This window comes from Pipra filicauda, unplaced genomic scaffold (assembly GCF_003945595.2).
Source record: "Pipra filicauda isolate LSUMZ 115617 unplaced genomic scaffold, ASM394559v2 scaffold334_size1588553_pilon, whole genome shotgun sequence".
In the NCBI taxonomy this organism is placed as follows: Eukaryota; Metazoa; Chordata; class Aves; order Passeriformes; family Pipridae; genus Pipra; species Pipra filicauda.
In genome coordinates, this window is record NW_024104459.1 from 1388626 (window position 1) to 1405075 (window position 16450).

The 16450-nt window shown below is 35.3% G+C and overlaps 1 protein-coding gene across 1 annotated transcript in view; it reads left to right on the top strand.

Annotated features, from left to right (window-relative positions):
- LOC113997404 (ankyrin repeat and sterile alpha motif domain-containing protein 1B-like) overlaps positions 1-16450 on the top strand; it is a gene marked incomplete at its 3' end in the record, with an annotated part of 224260 nt that overhangs the window by 27826 nt on the left and 179984 nt on the right. Inside the window, exon 2 of the mRNA XM_027739205.2 lies at positions 12384-12464. Within this exon, the coding sequence (XP_027595006.2) occupies positions 12384-12464 (81 nt within the window). The remainder of the gene's footprint in view (positions 1-12383; positions 12465-16450) is intronic.

The window sequence follows — 16450 nt, forward strand, 5'->3', positions numbered from 1 at the left end:
AAAATATATGACTTTTAATGTAAAACAACAGAATAAATATGATTTATATGTCCAATAAAGGAAAGAAAGATGGAATCTGCCATCCACACATGGTGTATCAATTCCCCCTTTTTTCTTGTAGGCCAGTCTATCCTTGCATGTTACGTTTAGTTTTGTACCTAAGGTGTTTAGTCAGAGATTGTTCTTCTACTACTATATTATATAGGGGTTTAGAAACATTATTTGCATTAAACACAGCTGAACAAATCATAGTAATTGTTTCATGAGTCCTGCAGGTACTGTAGTGCTGACAGTAGATTAGAGAGAGAGAATTGCAATGAATTATTTGGATGGTGTCTTATTGTGGAACTGGGATTTCCTCTCCAATGTTTTTAAAAATCTGTGGTATTGGGAGAACTATTTGCACCCAATTTTGGGTTCTCCAGATATCTCTTACCAAACAGGCAGTTCAGAAAAAACATTAAATTATTCCTGTTATGGCTGAGTCCTATAATATATTTTACATAAAGGTATTTGCCAAAACAGATTTTGTGGGGTATCCTATCAGTTCTTTTTAAAGGAGCAGAAAAATGCCAAGATAATTCAGTTAACGTTCTTGAAATACTTTCCCCCAAATTTAGCATTTTTATTTTAGTATTGCCGAAAAGTTCATGTTCCATAGAACTGCAATTTTCTGCTTATGGAGTAGGTGACAGGTTCATTTTTTAGAAAACATGCAACAGTAGAGCTATTTAAAGTATAAAGAATGTTTCTTTGTTAGTGTTTAATTGTTTTTGTAAAATTATAAAACACACTGTTCACTTTAGATGCATCTAGAAATAAGTGATGGGTTATTGTTCTCATCAGTCAGATCTTCCTTTTATTATAGGAGCTTCTGTGTCATTTAAACCTCTTAGTCTTGAATTTAATTTCTGCACTTGATAAGGCTTTTAAATAGAATAGAAACAATAACCTCTAATGGATTTAAATAGGGAATTCTAACATAAATAGACTGCAGTTTTACTGAATATTCTTATTGTAATAGCATTTTGCCTTCTAAGCTATGTGTCATAAATTATTTTGTCCGATAAAAGGCATCATGGATGATGAATTTATTTTTTTCTTAGTGATACAAGTGATTGCTACTATATCTTACCAAATATTTTGTCAGTGATGTGATGAATATGACATTTGTAGGTTTTTCAGTAACAGTGTTCCGTAAATTTTAAGTGGTGAAATTGCTGTTACATACCCAGAAAGTTTGGAAGACCTTTGTAATATGTAGCTGTGAAACTTCAACCTCTCTAGTTAAAGTATGTTATTTGTCTTTGCAGAAGTAATTTTGTGGTGATAAAAGTGTTTCTAGTCATGATCATAGTAATGCTTCGGATGCTGCTGAGGTAATTCTGACCTCTGTTGGCAAAGCACAGCAAATGAAATGTGTGCTCAGTAGCACACTTCTGTTTTGATATTATTTATTTCAAACATGACATGTTGCTGAAATTAAGACATTAATTATGTGTTTTTATTGTTGGAAAGCTTTTTTTTTGTCCTATTGTACCAATTAGCTTGAGCACAGGATAGAGGATTTATGCTCAAACTGTCCTCAAGTAATAACATTTTCTGATTTGATAATTTTTGTACCAGACAACAGCTTCATCCAGTATCTTTCTTAATCAGATTTTCTATACAATGCCCAAAACATCCGAACATATCACATTATAATAGCTCTGTGTGTTAAAGATTAGGTGTTGCAAAAATTCTGTTTGAGGTTTTCAGTATGTCTGATACAGCCATCATTCACTTTAAGTCTCTGAGAAAACCTAATCAGTGGATTGGTTTTACCCAGTTGTACTTTCTGCAGTAGCTAATTTCACAGTGATTGACTTCCTTATTTAACTTGTTAATCCATTTAAGAGAAGTAAGAAATATTGATGTAATCTGAACAGGTGCTAATTTTTTTTCTGTGCAGTAACTATAATTTCTATCATATATTTGTCATATCAATATTTGTCTTTCATATGTCTTTTCTAGGTTGTGTTCTTGTTAACAAAGTTAATACGATGCTGATGGAAAGAATGAATGTTAGCACTTGGATGGAGCCAGGCAGCATGCAGATACTTCATGCTAGCATTCTAGCAAACACAATAAATGCACTTCTGCTTTAAAACTGTGTTGCTCCAGAGGGCAGACTCAAATTGTTTCATATTTTATGTTATGGATAGGAAAAGGTTTTAGTAATTTTTTGAATTCATTTTCATCAAGGTTACTTTCAGTTACCTTATATCTTGCAAAAATGGACTGTTGCAGGCTTCTGATGTTCTCTGCCTTGCTCATTGCCTGCTTAGGGCTATGGAGTCTGAATAATTGAGAAAATATTCTACTCGAAAGTACGAATGTTGTGTACATGTTCTACATATGTTAAAGGTCATTGATAGACTTCAAGAGCCTTAATATCTCAGGATAGTGTTGCTGTTGTGAGATGAAGATATGGAAACTTTGACTTGAGAATATGGGGAATCATGTTGATGACTGATTTGATACCATGTGAATGCAAATGCAAGATGTGAGACTTTTTCTTACGTGTGTTACATTCTCATATGTCAAGATAGCTAGTGATTAATTTAATTGATGCAGGAATTAATACTACTATAGGTTGATTTCTGAATCTCCTTTTCAATTCTCACCATAAATTGAGATGTGAGGTGGCCTTCAAGAATCAAGAGGAAATGGAGTAATGTATTTTTTTCTAGTGTCTATTTTGCTGGTGTCTGATAGAATTACTCTACTTTTGAGGAAACCCAGATGAGGAAGGGCAAGGTATTAAAGCCAGCTGAATTGCAGACTCTATATATAGCAAACTCTGTTCTGTATGTCCTAGAGCTATAACAGAGTCTCATCTCAGGTTGGTTTCTAGGATGAACAATCTTTAATACTGAAATGAGGTCATAGATCTAACAGCATCCATATTAAATTTTTTTTGATATATATTGTTACTCTTCCCAGTGCTGCTTTCAGTGCCAGAGCTTCAGGAATTTTTATTCCACTTAAACAAATGTCAGTAAGTGTTCCAGGATGCATAATTAATCATTTAGAGGTTTTAAAATCTCCTTTTATAGTAAATATTGACTTTGCCTGTCTGCGATAAGAATGTATTTAAAATTGCAAACACCATGAATTTGTGATGGATGGGAATACTGTGTTGGATCTCCAAAATGTACTGTGGAAAAAACTCTCTTTAACTTTTCTTACTGAAGATTCAAGGTCAGTTACATTAGGAAAAAAATGGCTTAGGGAATATCTCTCCTAACAAAATATGTCATCATATCTGTATTCTTGAGAGAAAGAGAAATAGGACTTTGCTTCAGTTTGTTTCTGATAAAAAGAAAATACTGATGTATATATATATATCAGTGTTCATAGATATATTCATGTAAGTGTATAGAATCATAAAATCGTAAAAAAAGTAGATTATGCGGAGTTGGAAGGGACTCTCAAGGATCATCGAAGTTCAACTCCTGGCCCTGCACAGGACCATCCCCAAAAATCACACCATGTGCCTGAGACTATCATCCAAATGCATCTTGAACTCTGTCAGGCTTGGTGCTGTGACCACTTCCCTGGGGAGCCTGTTCTAGTGCCCAACCACCCTCTGGGTGAAGAACCTTTTCCTGATGTCCAGCCTACATGTCCCTTGACTCAACCTCATGCCATTCCCTCACGTCCTGTCACTGGTCACCACAGAGAAGAGATCAGTGCCTGCCCCTCCTCTTCCCCTCATGAGGAAGTTATAGACTGCAATGAGGTCTCCCTTCAGTCTCCTCCAGGCTGAATAGACCAAGTGACCTCAGCTGCTCCTCATATGGCTTCCCCTCAGGGCCCTTCACCATCTTCATTGCCCTCCTTTGGACACTCTCTAAGCACTTAATATCTTTCTTATATCGTGGTGCCCAAAACAGCACACAGGACGCAAGCTGAGGCTACACCAGTGCAGAGTTAGACCAGGACAATCACCTTCCTCGACATGATGCACTTACAGTCATGAGATATGCAAGGGCTTTCACAACACTTCAGAAGATACACTTCTGTTGGGCTTACAGAAAAATAATGATTATTTATATAATGTCACTAAATAGTAGTTGTCTAGGAAGAACTGAAAGAGTCCAGTATTTGTTTATAAAAGGAGTTCCATATATGTATGTACCTATGTATATAAGTATTATATATACACTGAAAAAAGATATAATCAAGTATGTCTGATTATTTGTCTTTATTTTATGGCCTAATATTATCTAACAAAGTGGAGCTGTGTTCCTGGTTGATCTTGATAATCTACAGATCTTATACAAAGTGGATAGATCTGATTCATAACAAGCCCATGTACCTCATATATGTAGGGAGACCAAACTCATGATACAAAGAGTGTGGAGTTGCCCTCCAAAGGAGCAGTTAATCTGATGCACTGATTTCCAGCATTAGCCGTATGGCATCCCTGTAAATTGCTCGGATCGCATAAGATCATATATGGAGATATCATTGGCAATGGTTTTAGAACATGATTCATATTGCTTAAACATGAATGACTTTACTCAGTAAAGGTATTGCCTGCTGATCTGGTTTTGGACCGAATATTTTCATAATTTAGTAGCAGTTCTTACAGTGTTCTTGTGCTGGATGATGCCAAATAAGAGGTAACATTTTTTCCAGTCGGGATGACTGGATTCTGAAGGACAGAACTCTGGAGTGAATCCAAAGATCTGTCTGACTCATCATTGACAAGCTGGAGTTGCTATGGTTCTCTGTGAAACCCCAGCTTGTCCCTATAGACAAATGGAATACAGAGGAACTCTGCTGTCATAGCTGATGAAAGCTTTCTGTCTTCTAACCAATCTAGGCAAATTGGTCTTGACTGTAAAAATAAAGCTAACCAGTACTAGTCAGGAACATATTGCTTTCTGAATATAGCCACAGTGTTATGTAGTATCCTCAGCCAGTGTACTTCCAAATGAGTAGTCCATAAAGAATGAAGGAGCCAAGCTGGTTAGATGAAGGTCAAATGCAAAGTGACCTTATATATGACAGATTTTTTAAATAAACCATGACTAATTGATTGCCTTTTCCTTTGTGTAACATCATCATGAAGTCAATGTGTTTCTCCTTTGCATATTTGCATATCAACTGATTTTTTGCAGCATTTAAACTGATGTAACTATTAAGACTGTCGGAATAAAATTATATACCTTCAAAGGAAATTGATTCTAGCTTCAAGTTATCACAGTTCTAATTCATTTAAACTAGTTCACTTTAGTTTTGTTCAGGTTTAATTTTTTGGGTTTTACCATAGGGAGTACTTAAATGGGGAAACTGAGTGCTCATCAACATGTTTTTCTAGATAGATTCTTTCCCAAACTGAACATACCTAAATTTGCATGTAGTTACATGTGCATGGACTGTCTAATCTGCAGACTTCTAGAACAACACTTCCCAGTGGCCTATGTCAGCCGTACTAGACCACTAGTTCTCTAGTATTTTTCCAGAAGCCTGCTGGTTATCTTTTGGTTTGCAAAATTTAGCTTTCACCCTGGTCTCATGTGACATGAGCTCATGTGACATGAGCTCCTTGCACAGTCTCAACCTCAGACACATGCTGGCTCCCAGGCTACTTCACCTACTTGCTGGCTGATCAGCTCGGTCTTCGTTAGCAGTCATATGCTGTCTCACATACCCGCCCTACAGTTGCAGGCTCCATGGGCACACACAAGTCCTCTGACCCATGGTCTCTCTCAGCCTGAAGTGCTCCCCAGCATTGCTTCATGTTGATGTGTGTCACCTCTGGACAGTGGGGTGGAGGCTCTCACAGTACAGTTCTGAGAGGGAGCCCAGCAAGGTGTGGTTTTGCCTGCTGTTGTGCTTCTGTTCTCTGCTGGACTCGTAGAGATGACCCTTTAGTGTACTGATGATGCTTCTGTGATGAACGTCAGAGTAGTTGGACTAGGGTATTACTTAATTCTCCTCCTTGCTATTACCTCTTTGTGTTCCTTTGTGGATGTACACGGGAGCTGTCTATCACATAACTTAACATGTATATAAAAATTTGTATAGTTTCCAATTATCTCAATACCATTCTGACTTATTCTTTGGGTACTTCACAATAGTAATTTCCTCATATAAAGGTTCTGGAATTTCTTGCCTCAGAAGTTCCTTTCAAGTTGCTTCTTAAGTCCTAACTCCATCAAAATATGCTTTTGTAGGATCTTTTCTTTTTCTTTCAATTGCAATTCTTTTATGCTGAACTTATTCAAAGGATAAGGCCACAGTGACTTTGCAAGACTCATTGCATCTGAATATCTGGATATCCAGGACTTGGGTGTCTCTGTGTCTGGCATTCTTCCTCTCCTCAACCACACAGTGAACTTCTCTAATTTATAATCAGCCTTTTCATAGTTCCTTCCACTGGATAAACTATGGATGACAGATTGGACTAATGACTGTACGAGTCTCATCCTTCTCCAACAAAAAATGCGGTTAGTAACAGGGAGAGTGGCAGTGGACAAGTATATTAGGCTATCTATTTGACATTATTTGTGTAGTTCTAAATGGTTCCACCCTACTCCAAATTTTAGTCTGGGCAGGTGTAGTCTACTAAATCTATCAGTGCTCATTTAGCAGTGATATTTTACAAAAATTGAAAAATAATAATTACTGGTGAGATACTAGGTTTTGAGTCTTACATTGTTGGACATGATCCCTTTCTTCCACATGCTTTTTTAAATCACCCTTTCTTACTACTTAAGTTACCCTTTTTACTTATGCCTTTAAGTGTTGATCCTGCTGTTTGTATATTTGGAAAAAGATCTCTTTCTAACACACTGTTGTTGTAGCTTTTCATATAGGAAAGAAGAATGATACACAGAAGATAAAAATAATAGTAGCTAAATTCATAACGTGAGTTTATGAATTTTTTCCTTTTTTTACTGCTTGATATCTGTCTTTACGGATATTACTATTACTGCACACGTAATTCCTTAGGCAGGTTTTCAAAAGCAAAACGAAATTCTGAATTTGGTCATAACAGGAATGTTCTGTTTAGGTGAAGATTATTAGGTAGCTATTGATCCTCATGACTTAGGTGTACTAGATGGAAATGATTGACTCTATCTAATTTCTCTTCACATTTCTGTTCCCAGTTAACATTCAAAAGGAACTATATGTATACTGGACGCTTCCACAACAGTGGAAGAAACCTTCTCTGCCTTTCAGAGATGCATAGAATTACAGATAGACACCTTAGAACCATCCCAGAAGTACTGTTTTGTGAATGTCTACTATATCTCCCTAATGAGGGATCAAATATACTCCTTGATATGAATCAAATATATATACTCCTTTGTTAACTTGTCCCAACTATTTCTTCAAGTTTCCAAGTTGAAGTCCATAATTCCTTGATGGTAAGGGAATTTAAATATCTGAGCAGAATCTTTGTATCTTACACATATGCGGCATGGGAGAATTTCCTTTAGCTCTGTAAGTCTTCATTGCCAAAGAAGAGTGGAAGCTGCATTTACCTTTAATTACCTCCATTTACCTGTAATACCTTCGTCCAACAGTAGTTTTATGTTCCCGTGATAAACTTACGGAACATAGACCATACCTGTAGATCTTGTACCACATTTACTGAAATGATACTCTTCTATATTTGATAAGTAACAATACTAATTTATATAGGTTAGAGCAAGATAGTTGTTAATTTGGTGTACTTGTGCATAAAATAGAGAATGGGAGCTATTTTTCTGTTGTTCACAGTAAGTACCATTATTGTTGTGTGTCTGAATGATGCTACATATTATTGTGTAGAAGTTTGCATTTTCAAAAATTCTCTGTAAAATTGTCCATGTGCTTTGTATAAGCTCACCTTACACAACTGACCATGTGTATGAATGTAGGCAGAGCACTAATGAATATAGTAGCCTGGCTGTGTGCTCAAATAACTTTAGCCAATGTGTTTCTGTCAGGTTAACAGTTAACATGGAAATTTTGGAAGATTTTGGCCCAACACAAGTTCCACAAGTTCTCCTGTAATATAAAGAACACCACAAGTTCCTGTAATATGTATTTATTCCATGGAACAGAGGAACAATAAGGAAACTAGATATATCTGGTTGGTGTTTGCCACCAACATCAATGGAAAGAGGGTGAAGCTTAGAATTTCTCGCTATTAAAACTGACCTGGCGAGATGAGATTCATTGCTTCCGTTGAACTGAAGAGCCAGGGTGTCTCTAGGAAGAGCTTCCAGAAATGCTGAGGACCTAGGAGAGAAGGTGAGGAGAGGAGTGGGAAGGATGAGGACTAGGCTGTGTGAGCCTCTCAGCCCTCAACAGGGTTTAGACCCTAAAGTATGCAGGCTTGAACACCATGCTTTATCTGTCTTCTCTGGAGGAACTGATTCCATCCAGTGTCATCCTCCTCCTTGCTGCTTCATTTCAGAGAATAAATAAATTCCAAAGAGTTACAAGTCAGTTATCAGAGAAGGTTTAGTGAAACCAATGGGCAGACAGACACTCATGTCATCAGGCAGCCTTCTAAGGCTTTTAAAGACTGTTATCATCGTTTACCAAAAATATTTTCCTTTCACCTTAGCAAAACTACCATATAAAGACCAGAAGTATTAGTTCATGGATAACTAAATAGTGATGATATACTACAATGATAATGAAATAATATGATGAAGATATATGAACAGAGAGGAAATGCCATGGAAAAATTATGCATACCTTGCATGCATAGTTCTTACACTGTCGATGGGGAGTGTGCTTGTGTGATGATTAGCTGAATTAACTTTTGGTTTCCTTGCTTTTGTGTCTGTATGTTTTTAACAACAGCCACTTCACAATTATTTCTTTCCATATGGCAAAAGGTGTAGCAAAACAAAAAATAAATCTACTGACCGTCTTTTTCTTTAGTCTGTTATTTTCATGTTTCTTTTGAAATACTACTCTTTATATGTAATTATCTTCAGCTCATTAAAAAGAAAGAAAAATACTAATTTTCTTACCAAGTAAAGAGTATTTTCAATTAATATTTGATGTCAGTTCAAAAGGTCCAAATTTCAAGTCAGTTTGATGTCATCAAATTTGATGTCAGTTCAAAAGGTCCAATTTCAAAAGGACAAAATTCTTTGTCCACAGTGAGAGCAGACTGTAATAAGGAGGTCTCTGCTTTTGGCAATAATGTAAATAGCATAACAGACTTCAGTTTCTTTGTGCTGTACTTTGGCAAGATGAAATGGAAGAAACTAATTGATAATCATGTTTTAATTAATTGTTGAATAAAAATTGATTGTTTGCACAAAAAGTAGGTTCAATTACTTTAGTAAAATTCATGAAGTGATAGGAAGATTTTCCTAACTTACTGATGTACATAGGAAAACAAATTCCTAACTTACTAATGCATGCCAATTTAAGAAGTTTGATTATTGACCACATCAAAGTATTAGAAAAAACATGGTTTTTGGAACATTCAATATTAACAGTATTCTAAAGAGCTGCTAATCTGTCAACAAATATCCTTTTCTGGTGGTTGAATGGTATTTGTTTTGTGCCAGCTTCTCTTTAGTGTTGCTTTCGCAGGTGTTTTAATACACAGATAAATCAATATATTTGGTAATTCTTCATGAATGGTATATGTTTATGATATCAATGAAGGGCTCTTTAGGATTTTTCTCAATCTGCACTCTACTTTTCTTTGAAGTCGGGTGCTTTTTATAGAGCTAATATGGAGACTGGACATTTGCCCTCTGTATTCTGATGGCAAGAGAAGAGCTTTAGATGAATCCGGAACTTTTAGAGTGTAAGAACTTGCATTCACAGACTGTCCAATTTGAATTTGATTCTCAGTTATTAATGCATAAATAGGCCCTGTGTATACTGGACCTGCATCCCATTTGTAGAAGATAATGTTGCAGTACTGTAGAATGCGAGACCACCTAGGAGGGAATTTCTGCACCAGTCCAAGGGAAAAGAGGTGCTTGTAGCCAAGTCCTGCTCTCGTTTGCTGCGTTCTTTAGTTTGTTAACCAAGGTGTGATTTTGAGCATGTCTTTGTGTACCGCTTGGAAGCTGACAGTGATTAGTTTGTCCATCCTGTCTTGTGTCTCTGAGTCATCGGTGACACTGTCTTTTGTCCTTTGTCTCTCAACCTCCCAACCTGTGTGTCCTGAGGAGTTTCACATAGGTGCATTTATATACTCACTAATAAAGTTTCAGAGGACTTTTTTTTTTAAAATCAGTATAGTTTCAGTCGAAAAATATTTCCTAAGACCAGACTCAGGAAGTATAATAATGTTTTAAATAATGCATGAATTAAAGTAGAAAAATAGGGGAGAAAGAATGCAGATTTTTGGGTAGGGTTTTGGATTTTTTTTTTTTTTTAGTTTTTCTTTGAGTTTTTTTAATGTTTTTTAAAAATATTGTTCGTGATGCCCAGTGCATCATGAATAATATATGAACTCATAGATCCCTTGCATTTTGAAAGAACAACCAACAGACAAGTCCTAACAACTGTAAGGCAAAGCAAGCAAGCTAGCAAAACCAAGTAAATTTTATTCTGGTTGTTTGTGTATTTTTTTAATATTTAAAATGCTACTTTCTATACCACCTTTTTTTCTTCATTCTCCTATTAATTGGTATAAATAAAGTGGTGAAAATATAATCCAGTAGATCAGAAAATAATGAATAAAAATTATGCAAAAGTGTGAAAGGTTATAGAGTATCAATAGATAAGGACTTCTTTCCTTCCAATAGATAAAGACAGTTTTTCTTTGCATATAAATCACATCTGTCTGTTACAGAGAAGCTATCAGTTCGAGGACTCAGTTTTTACTATTTCATGAAGTTAAAATAATTTCCTTGAATTGAAAAGGTTAGAGTGACTTTTCTTAGCTGGAAGTTGCCTTCTGTAGAAAAGAACATCTGTAAGTGTCTGAGCAGATTTTTTAAAAAAAGTTACCTATTTTTTTTCTTCTTTGCACCCAAGAAAATAATTCAGTTGTGTTCTTCCAAGAAATTAAATTGCAGGGAGAGGTGAGATACCTAGCATTATGTAGAATTACACTCACTGCAGAACACAGTGTATCACCCAAATAATTCTGTATGCACCCAGTATTACTTGCAGAAAAACAAGTGCTTAAGTTTATGAACTAATGAATCATTCAAACACACACAATGAAAAAGGGACCAGTCTACATCAGTATTCCGTAGTGTGTGTGTATATATGCATATATTCCATTTTCTAGGTAGTAAAATACAGATTCTGTAGTATATAATTCTTAAAAAACATATGTTAAGCATACCATGTCATTTTATTCATGTAGATAATGAAAAATGTCAATATGAAGAATTCCTTTTCCCTATTAGCTTCAGCTTATTTTCTTTAAACTGCAGCACTTGATTCTAAGGTACGAAGTGAAGTAAAAATGTGGCTTGCCAATGACTGTTTAACACTGTATTAGAAACTAAAGAAAACAAATTGTAATTCAGGGCTCATAATTTTGTGTCCTGGAAATTTTAATACTAATGATTGGAAACTGTGATGCAGAAGAATAAATTGCTTCTACAAAGGATACAGTTAGTTTCAAATGTAGTTGGTTAGAAAAATACCTGTGGGTATTCAATATGCCTCTGTTATTCAATTTCCACTATTTGGTTTTGTTGTTGGTTTTGGTAGATTAGCAGCCATGTTTTTCAACTTTGAAACAAAATATCTCCTTTAGTGGTTTTTGAAGAGTCCATAAGAGGTGGTGAAACTGTTTACACCAGACATAAAATGAAGCTGACTGTAAAATACAGAAAGATAACAAAAGGGAAAAAAAAAGGAAGAAACATAATTTAATTAACTTATTTTAAAGGCATATTTAATTTATTAAAAAAATATAATCAGTTAAAGTGGGAGCTAAAATATCAAGTCCAGCAAAAAGAATAAATTTACTGCCCCTTTAAAGGGGTTTTCACTAATCTTATGTTTGTTTGATTCTAGACTAACTGACCTAAAGTCAATGAAAACTTGTGAAAAAGTAGTGCAAAATCAGATTATAAACTCAGTGTAATTACCAGAGTAATAGGAGGAGAACAGATCTAATTGAAATGACAGAAGAGTCATTAGTCTTTAAGACTGCCCTACATAAAGTTCATGACTACTATAAAAATGAATGTGTAAAATTATTTTTATAAATAAATTATATTGATATCAAGATGACTTTTGCTATTTTATATTATTTTTAAGGTAATGAATCTCTTAAAGTTTAATCACACTTGTTGCAGAGATCTTTGGATTATTTGTACATCAAATTTCTGACACGTCTGTACTTGCCAAGCCAAAAAATTAACTTCACAATTTTGCTTTATTTGCAGCATCTGGCGAGGACCAAACATAAACTGCACAGACAGTTCAGGTTATACTGCTTTACATCATGCAGCTTTAAACGGACACAAGTAAGTGCCTCACATTTGTTTTTTATGTAGAATGGTATTTAGCTGTGTAACATAGAATATATAACATCGCACTGAGGTTTTCACTGAAAGTTGACAAACTTTGACTTACTGAAATAGTCATTTTTCCCATGGGATATATTAATATTAGAGTGCTTTGACACTGTCATCAATATCAGCACGTGGTAATGACAAATGGGAAATGCAGTTTATAAGCTGTTGATTATGTAGTCTTTCTTCCAAATTCTTCCTCGATTTTGAGTACATTTATTATTGTTACTAGTTGTGGCTCTTGTGCTTTTTGGTTGCTGGGAAACTGCAGCAGAAAATTTTGTAGTATACTTTTGTGTGTATGTATACACGTATAATGTGTTGAACGTTTAAGGAAGCAATTTCGTTAAACAAAACAGTAAAGATTAATCATCATCAAAGCAAATTAGCATGAAAAGAATATTTAGTAATTATACACTTGGAAGCAGAGAAAAAAAAGGCTATTACCTCATATGGGACCTTACAGCTTTTCTCGAGGTGCTGCTGTCCATCCAAGCTGCCACATGCATGTCTCAACAATTTTAGGGGAAAGCATGGAAAATCCCCACTGAGGGGCACTGCACAGGCCCACCAGTGCAGGTGAACTACTTAGGGCATTGAAAAAAATCTGGAAACTTGCTAGGCATTTTGTTTTAGACACTGTTATTTTGTTCTATGTTATCTCTGCTGTTACATTTCCCCCCTGCTACATATTACCTCCATTGTATTTTTCTGCCAACTGCATGTTGTTATTAAGGCAGAACAAGAAAGAAAGGTTTTAATGAAGTCTAGAAATTTCTAATGGGGTGGACCCCCTTGTAACCACGGTAAGAGCTGCCCCACTTAATGCAGTCCAACTATCCTGTTTGCAGAGTGATGGTATTAACACTGACTGGATTTTCACTAAAGAAAATTCTAACATAAAGCTTTGGTTAATTCCTCTGTGGGAGATAAGGAAGTGCCCAAAAACCAACTGAAATTAAGAGTGATTTGAACTAACTTTAATGTGATTTTGGACTGTCCATAAGATATACATAATAATTATGTGTTTAATTTACTCATTGCACCATTTTTGCATTCTTTCATGGAAAAATTAAGACATTAGGATGTGTCTTTAATTATATTCTAGAAACCTGCATATTTTCTTTAGGAAAGATTAATCTTTTGGTGAATATAGGATATTCTGCTTCTAAATAAATATGTGAAGTTAAAATACTGTTAAATTAGATACCGTGCCTTTTCCAAAGTTTGAGCTCTGTAGGAAGATCAGAATCATCCATTAATATATTTCTACTTCCATGGAATTAGGTCTAACTCCTTAATATGATCTGTTAAACTCAGCCTTTTTGTTCATAATTTATGGATTGTTTCTTGTGCTGTTGCTCATTTTTGGCTGACAAAAGCTGAAGTGCTAGCTCGCAAAGATTGCTGGTTTTAAATAGACAAAAACTGAGTTTAGTATGTTTAATATTGGCAACAAACCAATAGTTACGCAGCAAACTAAAAATATTACTTTATAAACACTGAAACTCTCAGAGACTTCAAGTGAATTCTACCAATATAAACTATAAAATCTCAAACCATACAATATACAAAAAACCTATAAAATACCAAAACATTTCAGACACAGTGTGTGCCAAACTTCTCCTGAGGTTTGGGAGGACTTAAAAATATGGACTTATGTTTAGCCGCATATATAACTGCAGCTTTTGAAAAGTCCAGTGCTGGCTGCTATGACCCCTTGCACTCCCAGCAGGGTAAGTAGCAGTTACTGATATCCCATTTATACCTTGTTATATTAAAGTACACTGAAATACGTCATGAGGTATTTCGTGATGAATCATGAAGTTTCAGGACCTGTTATCCAAGCCATCATACTGCTCCTGCTGCAAGAGAATTGGACAGACACCTGGTGGTTCTAATTTTGTTAGTCACTACAAATGACAAATAAATAACTTCACTCTCTATTTCAGATTTCAGGCTTGATATTCAAAATCAAAACTATGTACAATCTTTTGATACAAGAATCTTCCCCCTTAGGGGACGTTCTTGTCCTTTTAAAATCTTTGGGGTTTTAATTTTTCCCACTTTACATTAGGTTGAACCTGAGATATTTGAGTTTTTTTAGGAGAAGTGAGAACATGAGACCTAATGACCAAACCAGTAATTTTTGGCTGGGATACTTATTGGACACCAGTATTCAAATCCCTGCTTGATCACTGTATGTGATGAATTCCCTCTTCCTTCATTATTCTGACATAGTTCTCTTTCCTTCAGAAACTATTCTGCTTTATATAAGTAATTAAATCATATCTGGGGCAATCACTGGAATCTCAGTCTCCCTAAATAATTTTACTTAGCCCAATAATGTTACTGGGCTAAGGACTCTCAGTCTTCTCTCTGAAATTTATTTCTACAAAATGAAAAAGTTCTGACAAAGTGCTAAAAAAGAACCACCCTAGATAAATGTGGTGGGTCAGGGCATTCTTGAAGGATGAAGGAGATGTATGTTCTATTTTGTAGCTTGAATCTTGCAATAGACTCATCCCGATAGTTCCTGTGTATTGTTATCTATAGATTTCAGCTGTGGAGGGCTTTTTGATAATTTTCTCCCACTTAGCTAAATTTATGCTTCTTTTGGTTTGTGTCCCTTTCAAACAACTGTGTATCTAGCTTTCATTAGACCATCTATTACATCATCAACTATTATGATATGAGAAGTCTCTCAAACCTTATGTGTGCTAAAATGTTTCCCTCAGGATTCACTTTCCTGGAAGTTTCTGTGTAGCAAAAGTCCTTCTATAGTGGAGCTGCTCTTTCTTGGTTGTTTTCATGTTATTTGACCTTGTCAGGAATAACCAAAATCCAGCTTAAATTCTCCTCAAAGCTTAGATGTGATGACTCCATATCTTTTGAAGTTACCTGAGAGTTTCTTTTGACCTGGTTATAGTCCCTCATAACTCACCATGTTTTTTTCTCAATAGGAAATTAAATAAGGTTCCATCAAGGTTGGGGGAATAATTGCCTCAGATATGTCTTCTGTCCTAATTTGTAGTCACAGGTTTAATTTTTAGACATAACATAGGCTACACCGAGCTTCCTCCCCCCCACTGATTTTTGAGCCAAATCAGTAAGTCAGTGTTTCCATATTCAGTAAAAAATATGTGTAGAACTGCCCACACTGGATCACAGATTCTGTTAGCTTAAGAACTAATGAGGCCTGACTATGTCAAACTCTGAGACGTCAAGTGCAGCAATAAGACAGAATTTATTTACTTTCTGAAATACTCGATAACATTATCATACCACACAGTTAATTTTTATGTTTAGCTTGTGAACTTAAGTGCAGGAGACTGCTTAAAAATCAGGGATGGAACATACCAACTTATACCAGTCTTTCATTTAATGTGTGATAAGTCACACCAAAAGTACTGAAAGTAATATAAAAAGAATTAAAATGATAATAAGTCACTTCTTCCCTCACTATTATAAGGAAGCTGCATGTGGGAAATGAAAATAGAAGCAGTTATTTCATAGAAGATAGTATATATCTAGCTAGATCATCATTACATTGTTTTTTAACTATCTTTGAGATAATGTTTTAAAGAAGAGGAAAAATTGTTACTTAAGCCTTACTGTGAGAATCATGTCCATAAAACTACCCTCTTGTCTTCCTGCCTCCAGAACTCAGCAATGCTGGGGACAAGAGTACTTCTCTGCCTTTAATGTCTGAGGGACATGCACATTGCCTGGACTGGCAAATTCTAAAAGTGATTCTTTGGCAAGGTGATCCTACTGAAAGAAACAGATTCAGAGAACTGGTGATAATATTGGTGGTATTCATAAGAAGTAAGAATCAATAAAATTTTGGCTATGTTTTACTGTCTATTTAATTTTTTGAAATTATTGATCTTCACTTATTCTACGTTTCGCTTGACACACAGGTTTTTTTTTCTATT